At 30.6% G+C, this 20,682-nt stretch overlaps 4 protein-coding genes across 5 annotated transcripts; 3 read left to right on the forward strand and 1 right to left on the reverse strand.

Moving 5' to 3' along the window:
- Positions 1 to 451: 451 nt before the first annotated feature.
- Positions 452 to 1,558, reverse strand: LOC114182525 (protein CHLORORESPIRATORY REDUCTION 7, chloroplastic). Its single transcript, XM_028069412.1, has 3 exons — positions 1,406 to 1,558; positions 919 to 1,046; positions 452 to 807 (listed from the first exon to the last, which is right to left on the reverse strand). Exons 1-3 carry the CDS (start codon positions 1,458 to 1,460, stop codon positions 532 to 534), a joined length of 459 nt encoding a protein of 152 aa, XP_027925213.1. The 5' UTR covers positions 1,461 to 1,558; the 3' UTR covers positions 452 to 531.
- Positions 1,559 to 2,037: 479 nt separating this feature from the next.
- Positions 2,038 to 3,407, forward strand: LOC114182364. Of its 2 annotated transcripts, none has more exons than XM_028069233.1 (3): positions 2,038 to 2,356; positions 2,819 to 2,945; positions 3,082 to 3,407. In XM_028069233.1, the coding sequence occupies exons 1-3, from the start codon at positions 2,160 to 2,162 to the stop codon at positions 3,172 to 3,174; spliced, it is 417 nt and encodes a 138-aa protein (XP_027925034.1). In that variant the 5' UTR covers positions 2,038 to 2,159; the 3' UTR covers positions 3,175 to 3,407. The 2 variants fall into 2 exon arrangements, with proteins under 2 accessions (XP_027925034.1, XP_027925035.1); XM_028069234.1 differs by having other exon boundaries at positions 2,043 to 2,356; positions 3,091 to 3,407.
- A 1,788-nt stretch (positions 3,408 to 5,195) lies between these two features.
- On the forward strand, positions 5,196 to 8,111 carry LOC114182629. The gene is made up of 3 exons (XM_028069531.1): positions 5,196 to 5,535; positions 5,784 to 6,518; positions 7,489 to 8,111. Exons 2-3 carry the CDS (start codon positions 5,797 to 5,799, stop codon positions 7,673 to 7,675), a joined length of 909 nt encoding a protein of 302 aa, XP_027925332.1. The 5' UTR covers positions 5,196 to 5,535; positions 5,784 to 5,796; the 3' UTR covers positions 7,676 to 8,111.
- A 6,684-nt stretch (positions 8,112 to 14,795) lies between these two features.
- LOC114182071 lies at positions 14,796 to 15,815 on the forward strand. The gene is made up of 5 exons (XM_028068819.1): positions 14,796 to 14,936; positions 15,057 to 15,297; positions 15,377 to 15,452; positions 15,549 to 15,676; positions 15,808 to 15,815. Exons 1-5 carry the CDS (start codon positions 14,796 to 14,798, stop codon positions 15,813 to 15,815), a joined length of 594 nt encoding a protein of 197 aa, XP_027924620.1.
- The last annotated feature ends 4,867 nt before the right edge of the window (positions 15,816 to 20,682 follow it).

A 20,682-nucleotide genomic window follows, 5' to 3' on the forward strand; every position in this document is an offset into this window, starting at 1 on the left:
GATCTTTTGTAAAAGTAATGTTTATAAATTATTCTTAACCGTACTGGTTAAGTAAGATACCCGGCAAACATATCTACTTTCACCGTATTTTCTCTCATATCCATTCTAATTCACTAAAACAAATTAAGAAACAAAATTGGATTAATCAATATTCAATTTATCGATTAGACCGATTAGACACAAATTATCATGTAGCCATTTGGAAAAACAAATTACTTTTCATAAATATTTAAAGTAATTGAAAATGTGTTTAACTTTTACCAATAGTCAGTCCCGTATTTTTATTAAAGAAAAAACTATTATTAACATGTAATTGAAGTTTTCTATACTACCTTATTATAGTTAATTTGAAAAAAAAATTAAATATATACTTAATTATAGAATAAAAATATTGTATTAAAATAATATTTTTTATTTTACTAAAAATAAAATATATTAATATTTACCATAATAAATAAATTATTTATTTTCTCTTTTCAGAAAACCCTTAAAAAAAAGGGAAACATTATCCATAGAGACGAATTCCTCCATTCACTCCAAACGAACTTCATACCATTGAACTGAACCAACTTCTCCATCAATTTCAAGTTCACAAACATATCTCACTAAGAAAGAAACAGCTTCATCAATGTCCTCATATCTTGAAAGATCAGGAGGAAGAACTTTCCCAGGCCAATTTTCCAACAACTCTTTCAATGTTGCCTTCAACTCTTCCTCTGAAACAAACCTTTCATCCTTCCCTGGCTCCAACAACACATAAGTTTCAGTTCTTTCATTTGCCCTTTTCCTCCTCCGAGCAGCAAAAACCTCATCATAAATGCAACCAAATTTCAGAAACAAAGAACAAAAATATGTGCTTGGATTTACCATAGTAACATTAAGATTTTAGAATATACTGCATAAATGTGTGTAGTGTACCTTAGTTTTTCTTCTGCATTCACCTGTAAACTGAGGTTGTCTTTGATGAATTGAAGAACTAACATGTCTAATTTGGCCGAATAGTGATGTGCAGATTATGCTATTTTGAACATACTTACTTTCTGTATCTATAAATGATCACAACACCAACATAATCAGTGAAAAAAAAAAGGACTTTATTTTTTCTGCATAAGGCAATATTTACCTATAATTTTAGTCCAGTACATGCTGTTCACTGTCAAAATCAACTACTATTCTTTACAAAGGAAAAGCTCTCCAAGGAAATTTGCACAGAATAAGCAATTATTCTTTGAAATTTATATTTAGTTCAAAACTGTACAGCATATTGTATTCTCAAAACTGAAACTTCTCTGCATAATTATCAGCTACAATTGCTCTGTTTGAATTTGCAAACATGTGAACCCTTTTGGAATTGTGTGCTGAAAAGGTAAACTTTAAAGGCTAATATGATAAGGGCATAGCTTACAGCAGAGGGGAGGGACTCCAACATTGAAGGGCCGAGACTGCAAAATTCCAACCATGGCAAATATTTTGTGCTAAGCTTCTTTCATGTTTCAGAAGCTTTGTACAATAAGACCAAGTATATCTATCATCTATAACACTTGAAAATATGCATCAATTACAGTCACAAACTCTAGGGATAAGTTCTTTTATTCTAGTTCTTTAACAACCCTCCATTGTTAGCATATTTTCACCATTGCCCTTTTTGTACATTATTTGTCCTCACCCACCACCCCTTCTTGTTTTAGCCACTCTTTATTTTTGACATTTTGCTTAGTTTTCTGAAAAAAAAAAGGCCAAATATGTCTTTCATGGGTCGGATCTATGTTTTTTACGGTCAATTCGAATTAATACAGATTAGATTGATCCATTTTATCATATCTAATTAAAAATAATATCTTTTATTTCTTTTGTACTAGTTTTTTTTTTTCTAGTTTACAGAAATTATTAAACACATTAAATGTTTAATTATTTGGTGCATTTTGGAACATTAGGTAACATAATTCATCCCAACGGACAAAAATATTTGAATTCTATTGTAGCAAATTCTCACACAATTTGACCGTTGCAAACCCTTCTCCTCAAACGGTCATTTCATCTTCCACCAACCAATTTGATATACTCATTCATCTGCACCCTTAGCTTTTGCATTCATCATCTTTCAACTTTTGCACTTCAAAGAATTCATCTTTGTTGCTGTGTGGCACAATACTAATCTGATGGAAAAGGAAAACATGCTCAAAACTCCTCCAAAAGTTCCAATTCAAGCACAGAAAGCTGAACCTGAATGCAAAACACCAACTCCAGCTCAACAACAACACCAGAACAATGATCGTAGTAACTCCTCAAATGAACTGCGCAAACCAGTTACTCCAGATCATCTCAGAGTCCCCAAGGCATTCAAATACCCTGAAAGGTATTTATATATCATTATCAATGTTATATCTATGAATTCACCAATGACTTTTTGGACACCCAATTCTTTCATATCTGTAATTTTTCTTTTATCTTTCTCTCTTTATCGCATTAAGCTCTCATAAATGAATAATGGAAAATCTAGTTGAATTGAATTAGGTTCATAAATTTGAAATTTAGGTCGACAAATCTCTGGTTCAAAATCCACTGTCTGTATTGATACTTTTCATTGAATCATCACAAAGTGCATTGATTCAGTAGAATTTGGAAACTCTCCACATTTAAACATTCACTCCGAGGTTATACAGTGGTGCAGATTTTGTAAAGTGAATGCTGAAACTAAATTCATTATGTAATCTTCGATCATTTTAAGAAATTTTGAAGATAGAACATGCAGATGGTGATGATCATAATTTGGTTAGTGATTCCATGATGCAGTTTTTTTCTGCATTTTTTTTCTCAGATATACAAGTCCAACTGATATGATGATGTCACCAATAACCAAAGGCCTTCTTGCCAGAACCAGAAGGGGTGGTGGTGGTGGTGGTTATGGTGGTGTAATGTTACCACCTGATAAAAATCAACCAAAGGTAGGTACACACCAATGATGCAACTGCAGATTGTTCTGCTTCTGCATTTTCTTTTTCTAGCAATGCCAATTTACACTTTTTGGGTACCTGAAATTTCAGTGTGTATTTGTATGTGTCAATGTCATAACTGCTGCAGATTCTGCAGATTCTAGACATGCCCTTGAAGGATGTGGGGAGTTTTCAGAACAAGGTTCCAATGCAGTTGGATGAGAAGATCAACTCAACTTAAGAGGTTCAAAGAAATTCTGCGATGACAAACCATGTTACAGTGGTTCACAGGGAGTTTAAAGATGATGTTACATCAGAGAGACAGAGAATGAGAATGAGAGTTATAAGGTTGTCTGTTCTTTTATTATAAGCTTGTCAGGACTCTGATTGTGGTGATGCTCATTTTTCTTCTCAAAGAGTGCCATTTTGTAGAAATTGTTTGTCCTTGTTATTTCATAAAGGTTTATATTTTCAGTGTTGAAACTTGGAGAAACCGGGGTCCGAGATTAGGTCATTTTATTTTATTAAAATTGCAAAATTATGAGATTTGTTAAATAATTTTTTATATTTCTTTTCTATGAAAAATGTTTTGTTAACATATTCTAAAACTGAAATATGTTTATGGGCCTATTTACCTGGACCATCACTTAAATTGAATAAAACAATTTCATACAAAATAACTATAAATCCTTACAATAAAAAACTTGTTCATGCTACCCACACTAATTTTGGTAAGGAAAAATGTTTTATTATTACGCTTAATCCACTTTTAGATACAAAATAGTTAACTTTTTTATTTGCAAAGAAAGAGAGAAATTAAAACATAAAATGTGTATTAAAATTTGTTAGGTGCCATTTTGATAATAAATGAGGATCTAGCAACGTTTTCAACAAATTTTCATTAACATAGAATTTGTGTTCAAAAGTATACTAAAAAAATGTATCTAACGCAAGTACAAAGGTTCTAGTTATTCACATGTAAATAGTGAAATTATGAGTATTTTTGAACAAATTAATATGTTAGAAATTTTAGAAGATAACAAACAAGAAAAATAAAAATAAAATGAGTTTCGTTATATTACTCGGTATTTGTTATCATATATTTATTCTTCTAGTTATTTAGAGACATTTTTTTTTTTACCCGTCTTTCACTAATAGTATTCTTGTCACTGGTGAGTTTCACTATCACTATCTTAATGTTCCTATTTTAAGAAACTCTCTCTTACACTCTTTTATTAATAGCATCATCTACCATGCTTGTATAGAGACTTCAATTATGATTCCTTTTATATATAATGAGATGTCAAGGTGCAATATATCTTGTCCTCTCACTAATGTCATGATGATTATGAACTAGGTAGATCAATATATATATATGTAAAATATTACTCCTTATATCATTATATTTGATGTTATCATGTTAGAAGTGGGGTTTTAAGCTTAACTCAATCCTACAAAATCGGTTTGTAATGTGAGGTTTGCACCCCACTTATTATCTCTAGTCTATGTGGATCTTCCAAGAAACACCAATGTAAATCTTCTAAAAACTGAAATTTCTTTCCATAGTTATTAGCAACAACAAGGCAACAATTGTTCTCTTTCGGTGCAAACATGTCAACCCTTTTGGCATTCTGTTTTGAAAGGGTAAATTTTGAAGGCTAATATGATAAGATCATAGCTTAAAGAAGAGGAAATGAACTACGACACTAAAAGGCTGAATCTGAAAAATTGTTAGATGTATCGATCTAAGAAGAGTTTATAGTATATAAGTTAGTGCACAACCTTTTGTAGGATTGATATTTTGTACCAAGCTTCTTTCATGTTTCACAAACTTTGTACATTAAGGCATGTATCAATTATAATTATAGGAAAAACTTCTTATATTCTAGCTCTCTAACAACCCTCCATTGTTATCATATTTTCTGAATTGCCCTTTTGTAAATAACTTGTCCTCACTTTTGATTTAGCTACTCCCTATTTTTGGGTTTTTGGTTTAGATTTCTCAAGAATTAGAAACATGTTACAGATCAAATGTGTTTATGTGCCAAAAATGGCACTTTTGGTTCAACATGTAATGATCAGATATAATAGACTTTTTAATTAAATGTGCTATATTAAGTATGAAGTCACCAAATAAAGATATCAATGGACAGATTATTTTATGGGAATGATAGTATTTTCTTTTAATATAATAATCTTTGATAAAACATTATCGTTAGACATTAACCATGTAAGGAATAACAACTATGAAAGTTGGTTGAGTTCTTATATGTCATAATTAATCACTCTGTTACATTGACAGAGTAGTTCCCGAGATCCTCTCCTTGCCTTTCTTTATCAATGCATTGTGAAACTTTTCTGTGTTTTTCCATAGACAAACCCATATACCCCAAAACCCAGCTTTCATTTCCTTAAATATCCTTGCATGACAGCTTCTCCCTCCTTTTCTTAATTTTCATCTTGATTCTCTTTGTGATTTTCCATCTCCAGAACGATGGTGCAAAACAGGTTAATCTCCTAATGAACCTCATTTTGCACCATTTTCTTTGAAGGGTCGTTGTAAATTGAAGCTACGGGATTTCGAGAATTCATCCTAAAAATAGTAAGTTTTTCATAACTTTTCGTTTGGCGATTGTACAATAACAAAAGGGTATTCGTTTGTTATGCTAATGATGCAAACAATCTCTTCATGTTTAAGGGTGATTGTAATGTGTTGTAGCTCTTGTGTGCATGGTGTATGTTGAAATTCCTCTAAAGAATAATCCGTTTCAAAAGCTTGTTGATTGCCAAAAAGAAATTGTGTCAGAAAGAATTGTGGTCTAAAAGTGCTACTGGTGTTGCTTTTTGCAGAGTTCCAAAGTTAATGGCTTATTTGAATCATGAGAACAGCAAGAGAGGAAGTGGTAAGAAACTAAAAGTGCATTTTGATCTACCTGAGGATGATGATTATCCCAATCACAAGCGTTCAGGTTCTTCAGGATCTCCTAGATCTTCTTCATCATCATCAGATTCTGATGATGATGGCATGGACAATGCTGATTCCAAGTATTGTGGCATCTATGGCTCTCCTGTGTGGAGTTTCCAAGGAGGGTCAGTGTCCCAATCTCCTCCACTTCAGCTCATGAATTCTCCTGGGTATGACCCTAACAGAATCCCCTCTTCTATATTCAATAAACCTGCAAGTCCTTTGGAATGGAGTGTGGCCTCAAATGAATCACTATTCAGCATACACATAGGAAACAACAGTTTCTCAAAGGATCATGCTTTTGCATTGAGCAACAGATCTGGGGAATTGCCTAGGACTGGTGATACAGCAATGCTGCCATCCGTTCAAGAGGCAAATTGTAAAGACAAAAATGTGGACATGGAAAGACACTCTTTCTCATTAGATTCGCCCACTGGAACTTCAGATTCAGTTGCTGACACCAAGAAAACAGAAACATCAGAAGTTTCCACAGATGGGACAGTGTCGAACAAAACTCCAGATGATCATAGTAACGAAGCAAAGATCCCTAATGGGGAACCTAAAAAGGTTTTTCGTTCCATGGGAAGCGATATAAGCACACGTTCATTTCAATTTCCTATGTGAGTTTCCATCATATCTTTCTTATATCTGTGTTATATCATTATGCTGTAACTTCCCAAAGGATAATCTTATTTGATGAAATCTAAAATAATCAGGATTTGTATATATTCAGACTGGTTTTTCCAACCACAAAAGACTTTGCTAATAATTCGTACTTTGCAGCATTGATCATTAACATGTGTTGATGTCATAATAAAGGAGGTGCAAAATGTGCATTGTCAATAACTTATATTCTTTTTATTGATAACTTCAAAGATAGCCTCGCTACAGAAATTTGGTGGAAGATATTTGACAGAAATTAGTCTTACTTGAACTTCATGATATGACCATCTGCTCAATTTTTTGGCTTTAGACAATGTTTTCAAACAGTTGACCAAATTACTGCCTTTTTCTTTGGATAGTTTTTTACATGTACCATAAATCTAATTCATTAATTTTTAAGCTTCACCGAGTCATATAGACTAAAGATAAGGTAAATTTTTAATATATAAGTGGATACTTTATGTTACAAACTAGTTTTGTATGAATAGTTAGACTTAAAATTTACTTCTTCAGATAGTATTAGAATCATCTGAAGTTTATTTTAACGAGATTTGTTGTTTGTTGTATCTATGATATCATCGGTTATTAGGTCATTATGCTATCGGACACTCGTTAATTCTATGCTCGAGATGTATATGATTAAGTGTGAGTGGAATGTGTTAGAAATCTTACATTAACTGGAGATAAAACAAATTTATAGTATATAAATAAATCCTAACATCGACTTATAAACCAAATTTGTAAGGTTGAACTAGACTTAAAATGAACCTCTTAAGACCAAGTGTGCACATGAAACAGAGATGGACTAATAATTTCAGCTTCATCTATCATTTCTGTTCAAGTTTTGTTCTTCTTCAAGTTAATTTGATTTGCTTAGTGGTATGATGTCCTGCTTTTGACCATCATTTTGCTCTTGAATTCTTTCAGATTGACAGCTGAAGGAGGAAGAACTAGTTCATCATTAGAAGATTCATCAGAAAAGCAAGAGAAAGGTGAAAACCAGGAGCAGCAGCCAGAGAATGAACTGCAGAAAAGTCCTAGTTCTAAATCAGAAAAGGCACCAAAACAAGGTGGCAAAAGTTGGTGTTTCTGCTTCACCTGTTCATGCTTTTGAGAGAGACAGGTTTTGGATGATGTTGGAATGGAAACAGCTAAATGACTAAAATGATGATGGTGACAATGGTCAAACAATTGATCTGCTGGTTACATGGGAATCATTTCCTTCATTGAAACCTGAGCTTCAATCACATGGTTAAGAAGGAAATGAGTTCAATGTTAAAGGGTATACATAGATGAATATTTTTTATCAATAACCTCTCACAACAAATCAATCGAATGATGATTATGTAAACCATCCAACAGTGCTTGAAAATAGCTATTATGCTTTAAAGGGTCCAAATTCTTAGATATTAATCTTTTCGTTAAATCACTTGCAGTTACATGCATTAACAGATCCCTCTGTTTGAGAAATCAAGATTGAGAGGATTCAACTCATACACTTCTTCCTGTTTCAAATTTGATAAATTCAGGTTGTTCATGTCATGTACATCGCTAGTTCTATGATTTTATACCTTTGAATTGGATACTCGAAGTTGAAATTTAGTATATTCAAGCCATTATGGTGTGTGTGTTTGTACATTGCTTACGCGAATGTAAAATAGAATATAGAGCGAAAAATTAAATTAAATAAAAGCCAAAAAAGTTTTGAGTTTTAAACTTTATGTGGTACAAAATGATAATTTGCAAATAAATAGTGTGTATATATATAATTTGGATTTCAACGTAATTATTATACGTACTTAAATAATTATTTACACACCTAATATATGATATTGAAATCATAGTTATTTACGTTTGACAAATTATATTATAAGATAATTATGTAACCGTTAAAGCAATTTAATACATTAGCTCGTTATTAGTAATGGTCATATATAATTATTTAAGGAAAAAATACTATTAATATCCAATTATGAATTTTTTTAGTTTTGAAAATTTAAAATTTTTAGTGATTTTTTTAACATTAATTGTATATTAATATCATTAATTTTTTCTTTACTAAACATAAGAATTTATTAACGAGTAAACATATGCTTAATTATTTGACGATTAAAGAAGTTCAAAATAAAAGATAAAATTAAATTTTTTTACTAAAATTGTAATATTTTTTTCTTATTCTATATCAATATTCATAAGTTCTTTTTACTTTGTTACGCGGGTATAATTTTGGTCATTCATGCTTTTATCTTTCTAATAATACTTTTCATGTGATAAATGATTTAATTAATTGTGCAGTGTCACTTTCATGTAAAGAAAATTATTATTAATTTTAAATGATAAATTAAATATGTTTATAATTCTTAAATATGAAATTAGATTTTGTACATCCTATGATAATGTTTGGTTTTCAAAATTGACTCAAGATCCAAGTAAATAATTGCTTCAGAGCAGGCAAAAAAGGCTAAAAAAAATATTTTTAGCCCTAATTGCTTTAGGACCATCTCTCCCTGTACGTCTCTTTTTTCTTCTTGCACCCTCACAAAACCTAATAACCCAATTTTAACCTTCATTAAAATTATATACCTAAACTCTAATTATCTTTAATCCCTCCCCTCCTCCTGCGCCACACAACCGTCCTTCTGTCACCCCATTCTTCCTTCACCTCCCTTCCTCACTCCATGGAAAAAGGTGGAAGAAGGTGAGTTTGGATTTTTGGAAAAGTTGTTTCAGAATATTTTAGTGTGTTGCAAAATATAATAACTTCTCTCACTTCCTACTTTAGTAATGATTTGGTGTGTGCAACTATGTCTCTTCCATGATCCAGGCCACTCTTGCTCCTTCTCAAGAGAATGGAGTGACAGAACAGAGGGACTATTGTACGGCGTGGGAAGGAAGGGAAAGAATAAAAGATAATCAGAGTCTACTATATATCTAAGAAAATATTAGGATAATGAAGTTACTGAAGTAGACATTCTCCTTCATTGACACATGTACTAGAGTAATGGTATTTTGGTCATTTTCCTGTTGTAGTATTTTTGGCGGTTAGGGATGGCAACGGGGCGGGTACGGGTATCATGATCCCATCCCCATCCCCATAATAAAAATTCATCCTCATCCCCATCCCCAAACCCAACGGGTATACAACTTTTGACCCATCCCCATTCCCACCGGGTAACGGGTATTTTCTTATACCCATACCCATACCCATTTTTTTATTGTTCCATATATCAATTAAATATTTTTTATAAAAAAAATTTAAAAATCACACCAACGGAATCATGATACTATCAAAATATTCAATATTAAAATAACATACTCTTTTTGATTTTCATGATGTCAAATATTAAGAAAAATATTATAATAGTATAAATCTCAAATTAAAGTATCAAATAACAACTAAATAAAATTCAAATAATTATATAAAAGCTAAAAAATTACACATTACTAAAATTTTATAATAACCAAAATATTTATTAATTTTACAAATGATCAGTGGTTTCATTTGCATTCGATCCACCTACACATAGAAAAAAATGAAAAATTAGATATGATATAATAATTGAAATTGAAAATTTTAATTACTAGAATATAATGTACCTTCTTCATCAGATTCATTTTCACTCATGAGAACATCTTTTCCTTTTAATTTTTTAACACCTACAAACACCAAATGTAGAATATTAGATGAGAATTCACAAAAAATACTAACAAAAAATATTAATAAATTTGAGTAACTTACCTAGATGGTTTGAGTTCCATATCCAACTTCTTGTACACATCAAAGCCTCTATAGTAATATGATGAAGTCGACTACGGTGAGAAGTTAATATCTGACCACCAGTACTAAAAGCAGATTCAGAAGCTACAGTTGTTATTGGAATAGCTAAAACATCCCTTGCAATTGCTTGAAGGGTTGGAAACTTTAACCCATTTGTTTTCCACCATGATAGGATATCAAATTTTTGTGTAACCGGCAAATTATCTTCTTCCAAGTAATAATCCAACTCTGTTTTCATAACTGTAGTTCTAGATTTTTTCTTTTTTGCCATAAACTCTAAAAATTCATTCGCATCATTATCAACATCCTTTCCCAACTCCAATGATGTAGCTCTATAAGAAGAAGTTTCATTCTTTTTTGATTGATATTCCAAAACCAAATCATAGCACATTTGACGAATCCTACTAAGTTTCAGATCAAAATCATTACCATACAATTTATAAAAATAATATTCTAACATGTCCATCTTGTACCTTGGATCTAAAACTGAAGCAATTGCCAATATATCATGAATAACACTCCAGTAACTTTCAAATTTCTTTAACATTTGTATTGCCATATTTTGAATGGTTATCTCAGGAGATTTAACCCAATCATTTATTGCAATCTTGATCTCACAAATCTTTGGGAAAAAGATGTTGGCAGTTGGGTATTTGGAGCCAGAAATGATTTCTGTGATGTCATTAAATAATTTTAGCCTTCGACAAACATCCTTTGCAAATTCCCACTGCATATCAGTTGGCAAAGAAGTGTATTGAGCTTCACGTTGCTTTAACCTAAAAAACACATCCTTATAACATATGGCAATATCAAGCATCTTGTAAGTAGAATTCCATCTAGTTGGGCAATCCAAACTTAACTTTTTAGTGAAAGAAATTCGCAATTGTCTAATTGTTTCCTCAAATTTTTCCATTCTTTTAGGAGTTGCTGTCCAATATGCTACACTTTCTCGAATTTTTTCCACCCCTTCTTTTAGGACGGCTAACCCTTCTTTCACAATCAAATTAAGGATATGTGTTGAACAACGCATATGAAGCAAAGACCCTTTCTTAATGAGTGTGTCCAACTTCAACTTATCCTTAATTTTTTCAATCATGCTATCATTTGTGCTGCAGTTGTCTAAAGTGATAGTAGACAATTTTGTATCAATATTCCAATCGAACAAACAATCAACTAATACATTGCAAAGTCGATCAGCTGTGTGAGGTGCGGGAACATAAATGAACCTATAAATTAAGCAATATTTTGTAAGACATATAATCTTTCTAGAGGTGCATAAAAAAAATTACTGGAAAATTTATAAATTAAAAAAGGTGTACCTCAAAATTATATTTTGCAATGTCCAATTGTCATCAATATAGTGAGCTGTGATAGACATATACCCTTTCTTTTGATTGCTTGCAGTCCACATATCCGATGTAATTGCTATTCTTCCTTTATTTGTATCTATCAACTTCATAACAACTTGTTTTTCATGTTCATAGATGCCGAGTATCTCTTTCTTTATCGTATTTCGTGAAGGAAGTTGAAATAATGGTTGAATTGTTGTCACGAATCTAATAAAACCAATATGGTCCACTATTGACAATGGATATTCATGCAATATAATCATTGTTGCAAGTTCCCTCTTGGCATTTTCTTCATTATAAGCTCCACAAGCCAATTCCTTTTTGCCACTTGAAATCTTAGAAAAAAGTGTTTTTTGTCCCCCTTTTCCTTTTGCTAAAGCCTTCTTTTGAATACATATGTTTGTATGATGGTGCAAGTGCTTTGTTCCATTCTTTGTTTCTCCACCAAGCAGTTTCTTGCAATAGTTACATTTAGCTTTGTATTTTCCATCAACTTTTATCTTTTCAAAGTGTTCCCACACAACACTTTTCAATTTCCCTTTCTTAGGCTCTACTTGTGTTGTTGAATGTATTTCATCATGAACTTCTGAAGGTGTTTGCGTAGATGGATTCAATGGAGATTGACTGTCATTATTGGAACTTTGAAAGGGAGTTGGTTGTTGTGAACACTGTGGTGGACTTGGTACCTGCAAATCTTGATCTCCTGTGCTCATTTTCTCTAGAAACTAACATACGTAACAAAAAAAAATCAAACAAAGTAAAAAGGTTAATTTCTTTTTTAACAAAATATAAAAGGAAAACCAATAATCAAGTTTAAAAATATTTCAAATATTTTTTATACTACTAAAAATTTATATTATACCACTTAAACGAAATAGCACAAATAACAAAATTAAATTAATAATAATTCAAATTTAAACATAGATTCTTCATCTTTTGATCTTGAATTAAATTAAGGATTTATGCAATTGAGCACTTAAAATTGAGAATTAAACATTATCATGAAACAAAAAATAAATAATAAATAAAATTATCATAAAGGAGTAAAGATAATTAAATGTGTGACCCAAATTTGAGAATATCCATTTGAACATAACATAACGGAAAAAAAAATGTATAATTAAGATTATGATAAAAGGAAAAGTACATTGAAGATCTGCTTAAACCTTAAAGAACAAGCCAAACAATTAAAAGAGAGTAAAAAAGTGTATAACCAAAGTAACAAAAAGAAGAGCTACAAAATAAGAGTCAAACATTTTCATGAAAATAAATAAATAAATAAAGATAATCAAATGTGTAACCTAAAAATTATTTCATAGAATGAAATTGAGGAACACCTATTTGAACATAACCATGTATAGAGAGTAAAAATTATGTAATAAGAAGAAGAAAAATTACCTTCAAAATTAAATCTTGAAAAACAAACCAGACAATTGAGAGAGTAAACAAAGTGTATAACAAAAAATAAAGAGAATGAGAAATATGTTATATATATATATATATATATATATATATATATATATTATATTATATTATATTATATATTATATTACTATGTATATATATATATTAAATGTGTGGATATCTTATGTTTATATATATATAATTATTTATATATATTATATTATATTATATATTATATTATTATTACTATGTATATATATTATATGTGTGGATATCTTATGTTTATATATATATATATATATATTTATAGATATATATTTATTTTAAGTATATATTATATTATATTATATAATAATATAAATATAATAATATATATTATATTATTATGTATATATATTATATGTATATGCGTAGATATTTTATGCTTTTATATATATATATATATATATATATATATATATATATATATATATATATATATATATATATATATATATTTCTTTTAAATTTTTATAAATTTGTCATGTTATAAATTTGTTTATAAAAGATCTCATTAGTTAAATGATTAATTTGTTTTATACGTATATATTATATATATTATATTATATTATTATGTATATATATTATATTATATTATATTATATTATATTATATTATATTATATTATATTATATTACATGTATATGTGTAAATATATATATATATATATATATAAAAGTATATTTTATTTATATGTATATATACTATATTATATTATATTATATTATATTATATTATATTATATTTTATGTGTAAATATATTATTTATTTATATATATTTTTTATATTATTTAATAAATTATAAATAGTTTAGTAATTTAAGCGGGGACGGGTATTTGGGCGGGTATATATATATCCCCATCCCCATCCCCATCCCCATCCCCAGTTGAAAATTTCGGGTATTACCCATACCCATACCCATACCCAGTCAAAGCGGGGATTCCCCGTCAAAACGGGGACGGGTTCGGGTGATACCCACGGGCACGGGTTTATTTGCCATCTCTATTGGCGGTGCAGTGTGTTAAATGGTCTGATAGACATTGCTGTCAGATTTCAAAATCCTTCTTCTCCAAGCCAAGTTAGCTGCGTCCTTCTTCTCTAGGTAACTTTCTTCTCCGTTCGTCCTTCTTCTCTATTTCTCCTTTTTCTTCATTCTTTTCTTATTCTTCGTAAGTTCATTTTCTTAACTTCTTAACTACTTTTTCTTTATTGATCGTTGTTGTTGATCTTTTAATTTTTTTTATTAAAATTTAAATATTTTCTATTTATTGTTTATTGTTCTTCATGCATCTTTCTTCCTTATCCATGGTTTTTCTTCTTCGTCATTGTGCTGTAGTATCTTTTAAAAGACGTTTATAGAAGTTTCCTTTTGTTTCAGATATTATTTGTTTATCGTTTTTAGAAGACGTTCTGATGTTTTTGTTCAAAAGAAGTTTTTATGTTTTTTGTAGGATTTTTTTTTTCGTTATTGAAAGTCTTTTTCAATTGTATGCACATTATTTGTTGACGAAAGTTTTTATATTTTTTTTGCGCTTTATTTTGTTGTTATTTTGTTGAAGATGATTCGTACCTTGATTTTTTGTTTTGTTTATTTTTCGTTTATTTATTTGAAGTTGTTGTGTCGTTAGTTGAAACTTAACACCTAATTTATTGTCATGTATTAGATGACAAAAAAATTTGATATGATTAAGGATATTGATGGAAGAAGAGAAACGTTGAAACTTGCTGTCAGAATCGTAGATTTGTGGTATATTGAGTCATGGGATTCCAAACGAAGTATGAAAATGGTTCTGATGGATCAAAAGGTAATGTAAAGTACCATATTTTAGTATGTTGTATATTTTATTTTATAAGATGACAACTATATTTAACCATATATGTGTTAATTTGTTCTTTATAGTTATCTTATTGTTGCAATGATTAAGAAGGAAGATATGGGTGTTTGGGAAGACAAGCTAAAAGAGGGTGAAAGTTACATAATGCATAACTTTAAACTATTGAAGAACAGAGCTCAATATAGAGTTTGTGAGCATCCATTTAAGCTGTTGTTTATAGGAGCAACGTCTATACGACCACAACCCATTGCAAGCATACCTAGAAAGCTTTGGAAGTTCAAAAGTATAAAGGATATTATTGATGGAAAGTATTGTGTTGATTTGTTGGTTGGTAAGTTTATTGTTGTATCCTAATGTATGTGTCCTATATTTAGTTTTTTTGTTGAATTTTTTCTTTTTTTGTATGTTAGATGTGATTGGTGTGCTGGACAACGTAGAAGAGAAAGCCCATTCGAAAAATGTTGTGTTTGACCTCAAAGATTTGAGGTTGGTTTCATTATGTATGGTGTTTTATATTTACAGTAGTTTTTTAATTATTTGATAACTATTTTGTAATATGGTGTTGTTATGTCATTAATGCAGTGGTGTTATACTTTGTTGCACATTGTGGGATTCATATTGTGAGAAATTATTGAGTTATTGGAGGACACGTAGTCAAACATCTAATCCTACTATTATTCTTACTCAGGCCAAGATAAAGGGTGCATCAGGTATGAATAACGTCATTACTATATTTAGATTATCATTATTATTTAATCTAATTTAATTAGTTTGTATAATAATATTGCGAACTGGAATACTTATATTCTATGAACTTGGATGGATTTTTACATAATAATAGTTATATAAATTACCAGTTTTATTTATCAATTGTTATTAAGAATGAGTTGATTAACTTTTAATTTTTCTTGTTCTACGTTTCATATAATGCAAAATTTGGTAATATATTATTTTAATTTATTCAAAGTTATTTTATATTCAAATAATCTACCAATTCAAAATTTAAATTTGATAATATATATTTTTTATTTATTCAAATCTTTTCTTTACTCTAATAATCTACTTAAAAACAATATAAAGTACTAAAATGAAATTATTTAACATAAACCAATCAGAAATTCTACATATAATTACAATACATACTCCATTTAATATTAAATATTCAGGTCTTTATAAACATACATGCCAACATACCAAAAAACATTAATGTTGACATATAAAATATTAGACAAACATACATGCCAACATACCAAAAAATATTAATGTTTACATACAAAATATTAGACATGTTGAAATAAAGAAAACCAAATACAAAGACATTGTTCATAAGTCCCATACATTCGTTTTACACACCAAAATAACAACAAACACTTATACATGCTAAATCTTCAGAATTTGGATGACGTTGGTTTCATCAGTCTGCACCATAAATCGAACACGATCACCAGCAACCATCCCATTCTCCTTACAGTATTTCTTCCAACCACATGTCAGATAACACTCAAATGAACTCTTGTCTGTCCATCGAATCTTGCAGTTCCAGTATTGTGATTGGCCATTTGTTAAAACATAATTTTTTCTCCCCTTCACCAAGTCTTCTTTCACAAATTTCGCATCCAGATACTATATTGAAAGAAATTGTGTTAACAACATAAATATAAACGAAAATTATAAACTCATAACTACAACTATCAGTCATACCAAAGAAGATGATCAAACATCATAAGGACTTAATATTTTCTTACAATCAACAGAATCAACTTCAACTTTGTTGCTGCAACCATTGTCGAAATCTCTTTTATAATCAATTTCAACTCCTTCCACCGAGAAGATCCTGTGAACAAAGATATTGTTTCCTACATAATTTAAATGTAGGAAACAAGGAGAAACGAACCTATAGTATGCAACATACTGACAAAAACCAAATAATACTATCCTTCCACCCTCATCTGTGTCCACATATATTTCAAACTTTTTTGTCAAAGGATCGTACAACTTCACCGGATCGTTAAACGAAATTTTTTGCTGACAAAACATTTGGAAGTAATCGAGCAAGATTATCAAAAACTATCAGAACAATCAATAGAAACCCTATATTAGTAAAAACAACTCCAAATCTACATTACAAATTCAAAAAAAATGGACTAAAGTTCCATACCGTGTTTGGAATGAACTGCACTCTAAATGCTTGGAGAAATCTAATTGAGGACAGAGCGTCACATGCAAGACCATTGTTTCTTCTACCAGGATACACAACTTCATTCCAGTCCAGATCGAACAAATTTATGCGAAAGTATCGATCTCCACAATAAAGACTACAAACGTAATATACATCGTTTAGCTCATAAAACCACATCAACTGCTCTACCGCACAGAACTGTCTCTAAGGAAGAAGAGTTTGTTCAAACTCTATGTTGATCACGTTCCTTTCGAATCATTGAAAAAATTTGTTTCCATCAGTAGAGATTTGCCCCATTGTTCATAAAATCTTTCTTCGAACTCCAGACATTCCTGTCATACAAAAAACCACAACGATCTTTAAAAATAAGAATTGTATAAAATATAATGGACATGGTTGAAGCAAAGGATGACCGAAAAATTAAAACTTTGGTCGAAAAACTAACTGTATACATCAAACACATAAAACATAAATAAAATCAAACATGCAAACCGACTAACCTTTAAAGGTTCCATCACCATGACAAAGTTTTGGTAGAAATTGGTGAAGCTGAAAGCCTTGGAGGTAGATATTCGATCGTCAGACGCTTCTGTAACTCGTGAGGAAAACTGTTTTTCTTCTTTGTTTTTGGACAAAATAACCTACAGTCTTCAAATATCCTTTTAACCAAACTAAAGGAAACGTCTCTTGTAACTCCAAACGTCCTGACCTTTTAGAATAATAAGCTGCAGAATATCAGTCTGAACACGTTGATAAGACAAACCATAATTCCTTTTATCGCCATCTCTTTGTATTCCCATCAATATCTTATTTGGAATTTAATGATATTAGTTTAAACCAAAAAATAACGTTTCTGATACAATTTAAAATATCTACTAATAGGTTCAATCAGCAATTAAAATCTTAATGACATTATATATCAAATTTAAAAGTAATGACATCAAATTTAAATTTAGCAACAATTAATAAACTTTTAAATCAATAACATTACAAATATAACCAAAATTAAATAAATTGAATATAGTACATCAAACTAATTAATTCTTCGTTATTATATCATAATTATATTTACTTAATAATTGTAATAATTTCATATACTCAAATTAACAAAGCAATCCTTTAAAATCATTTAAATCGAAATAAATCATTTATATACAATAACATTAAATAACAATATATATTAAACAAATAAAAATACATATTAAAGATATACTTAAATCCTACCTTACAACCAATTCATCATGAAATTTACTAAAAAACATTAACATAAAATAATAATTAATTTAACCTAATTATGTGAATAATATATCTTTAAATCAATCTAATCGGTGCATATAATTAAATTAACTATTGAACTCTTCAAAATATTTTTTTTTCTAATCATTTATTTATACATAAAAATCATTTTTTCAAGATAACCAAATTTTAAAACCAAAAAAACACGACCCGTGCATATGCACGGGTCTCCTACTAGTTTAGATATATAATTTTAATGAGAGGTAATTTTGGTTATTAGTTATGATCGTACCGATATTTTAATTTGGGTCATTTATCTGTATCTGATATTTTAGGATACTTTATCAATATTTATCAGAGAAGTATCTAATCTATAAAGTCCGTCGTATTACAGTACACAAAAATCTTTGAATAATGACCAATTTTAGTGACAAAAAATAATTAGTCATTATATAGTGACCAATTTAAAAACTAAAAATTATTGGCAACTAAAATAGTTTCAAAAAATTATAATTGGTCTTTAAATTGATAATTAAAATTGTTTTCATTATGAATTGGTTTCTAAATTGATCACTAACATTAGCTACCAAGATTTTGATTACCAAAATAATTGGTTTCTAAAATATTTTTTGTTACTAAAATCATTATTTGAAGTTTTGTTATAGTAGTACTTTTAGGATGACAATAATTTATATATTTTTTAATGCTGACAACTTTAGTACATATAGTTTTAATTTGGATTCACACAATAACAATCATATATTTCTTATGTTCTTAAGAATTAATGTACACTTTTCAATATTCATATATCGCGTATTTATCACGTGTCGTATTCGATCAACGTATCGTATCCGTGTATCATAGGTTATTAGATTTTATGTGGCCATAGGAAGAAAAAAAGGGAGGTATAGAAAGAAATGGCCTTGCTTTGAGTCTCAAAAACCCTTGAATCTGCTTTATGTCTCATTTTTAATTCTTAAGTTTGTTTTAGACCTTTGAAACCTTTGAGTCATCCTTGTTCACTTCAATGTATTTACTGTTTTAATGTAAATGGGGAGATGGATCAGCAGGGATAAACCTTGTTTGGTTAGCATGATTTGCAGGCGGGGTTCAGGAAGGATTTGAAGGATTCATCCATATTGTAATCGTGCTTCATAAGCAGAGATTTAAAGGAGAGTGCTATTAAAAGACGCATTTACCCTGTCATAAATTATTCACGTGTTTTGCATGTACAGTGCTTTTTCACAGGTTCAGCGGCTAGAGAGATTCCCTCAGAAAAAAGCAACTACATTCAGAAAAAAGCAAGATTCGTGAGAAAAAAGCAACAAGATTCGCGAGATTCCTGACATGTTGTGACTATACAACCTGTGTTTTAATTTGTTTGACTGCAGCAGCCATTAAATAACAATTGAATAAGTTAGAAGGTTGGTGTGTGTGGTTGGTGCGGTGTATAAGTTGGAAGAGGGGAGAAGGTAGAGTTGGTTTTTGGCATTGACACAGAGGGTGGTGTGGCTTCTGTCATATGAGGTGAGTTGTTTTTGTTGGTTATATATGCTTGGTGCCAGTGCCAGTGTGAAAAAGAGTGGAGAGAAAGACCAAAGTGGTTCCAATTTGAAGCGCGAAAGAGACCATGTTCGGACACCAAAGTCATTCCAATTAGATCCATGTTGTTGTTATTGTTGTTGATGCGATGAGGGTGAAGATATTCTCTAACCTGAGAGTTTGAGAAATCCAGCAACGGTGGAAGGAGATGGTGCCTGATGCAGGTTGTTGGTGGCCTGGACGGATCTGGTGGAGGTCATTGGTGGCTCGGAAGGGTTCCGCTACAGCTTGGAATCGATCCACGGTGAGTAGATCCGATCCCCACATGTGTGGAACCGATCTAGTGAAGTTGGAATTGATCCAACAAGTGGCGGATCCGATCCCGTGGGTGCGTATCTGATCCCATGGTGCAGATCCGGATCCCAAATGGAGTGTATCCGATTCAAGAAGCGTCCGTTGCTGGAGTTGGCGCATTGGAGAACTTTGTTGGCTCATGGGAGAGTGGATTCGAGAAGGAGAGTGGATTGGAGAAGTTCTTGGCTCATGGGAGAGTGCAATGGATCCATGATTTCCGATCCATAGTCGAAGGTGCTTTGTTGTGGGTGTATGAACTGTGTTCCTTTTTTGCAGGTGGTGTTCGATGATGGTGTAGTGATTTTTGCATGCTCTCTCCAACAATAAGCCACATGATGGGAACTGATGTACTAGTAGTGTTCCTGGTGCCTCAATTGCTGATGCTCACAAAGTTTATGTTCATGG

This window comes from Vigna unguiculata, chromosome 4 (assembly GCF_004118075.2).
Source record: "Vigna unguiculata cultivar IT97K-499-35 chromosome 4, ASM411807v1, whole genome shotgun sequence".
Lineage (NCBI taxonomy): Eukaryota > Viridiplantae > Streptophyta > Magnoliopsida > Fabales > Fabaceae > Vigna > Vigna unguiculata.

What these genes read in the sequence shown, in the direction of transcription:
- LOC114182629 (XM_028069531.1), top strand. Translation starts at nt 5,797, where the DNA reads ATGGCTTATTTGAATCATGAGAACAGCAAGAGAGGAAGTGGTAAGAAA. An exon ending in CGTTCATTTCAATTTCCTAT is followed by an intron (nt 6,519 to 7,488) that starts GTGAGTTTCCAT and finishes GAATTCTTTCAG; the next exon opens with ATTGACAGCTGAAGGAGGAA.
- LOC114182364 (XM_028069233.1), top strand. Translation starts at nt 2,160, where the DNA reads ATGGAAAAGGAAAACATGCTCAAAACTCCTCCAAAAGTTCCAATTCAA. An exon ending in GCATTCAAATACCCTGAAAG is followed by an intron (nt 2,357 to 2,818) that starts GTATTTATATAT and finishes TTTTTTTCTCAG; the next exon opens with ATATACAAGTCCAACTGATA. An exon ending in CTGATAAAAATCAACCAAAG is followed by an intron (nt 2,946 to 3,081) that starts GTAGGTACACAC and finishes TAACTGCTGCAG; the next exon opens with ATTCTGCAGATTCTAGACAT.
- LOC114182071 (XM_028068819.1), top strand. Translation starts at nt 14,796, where the DNA reads ATGACAAAAAAATTTGATATGATTAAGGATATTGATGGAAGAAGAGAA. An exon ending in TGGTTCTGATGGATCAAAAG is followed by an intron (nt 14,937 to 15,056) that starts GTAATGTAAAGT and finishes GCAATGATTAAG; the next exon opens with AAGGAAGATATGGGTGTTTG. An exon ending in TTTGACCTCAAAGATTTGAG is followed by an intron (nt 15,453 to 15,548) that starts GTTGGTTTCATT and finishes TCATTAATGCAG; the next exon opens with TGGTGTTATACTTTGTTGCA.
- LOC114182525 (XM_028069412.1), bottom strand. Translation starts at nt 1,460, where the DNA reads ATGGTTGGAATTTTGCAGTCTCGGCCCTTCAATGTTGGAGTCCCTCCC. An exon ending in TGGAGTCCCTCCCCTCTGCT is followed by an intron (nt 1,047 to 1,405) that starts GTAAGCTATGCC and finishes GATCATTTATAG; the next exon opens with ATACAGAAAGTAAGTATGTT. An exon ending in AATGCAGAAGAAAAACTAAG is followed by an intron (nt 808 to 918) that starts GTACACTACACA and finishes ATTTATGATGAG; the next exon opens with GTTTTTGCTGCTCGGAGGAG.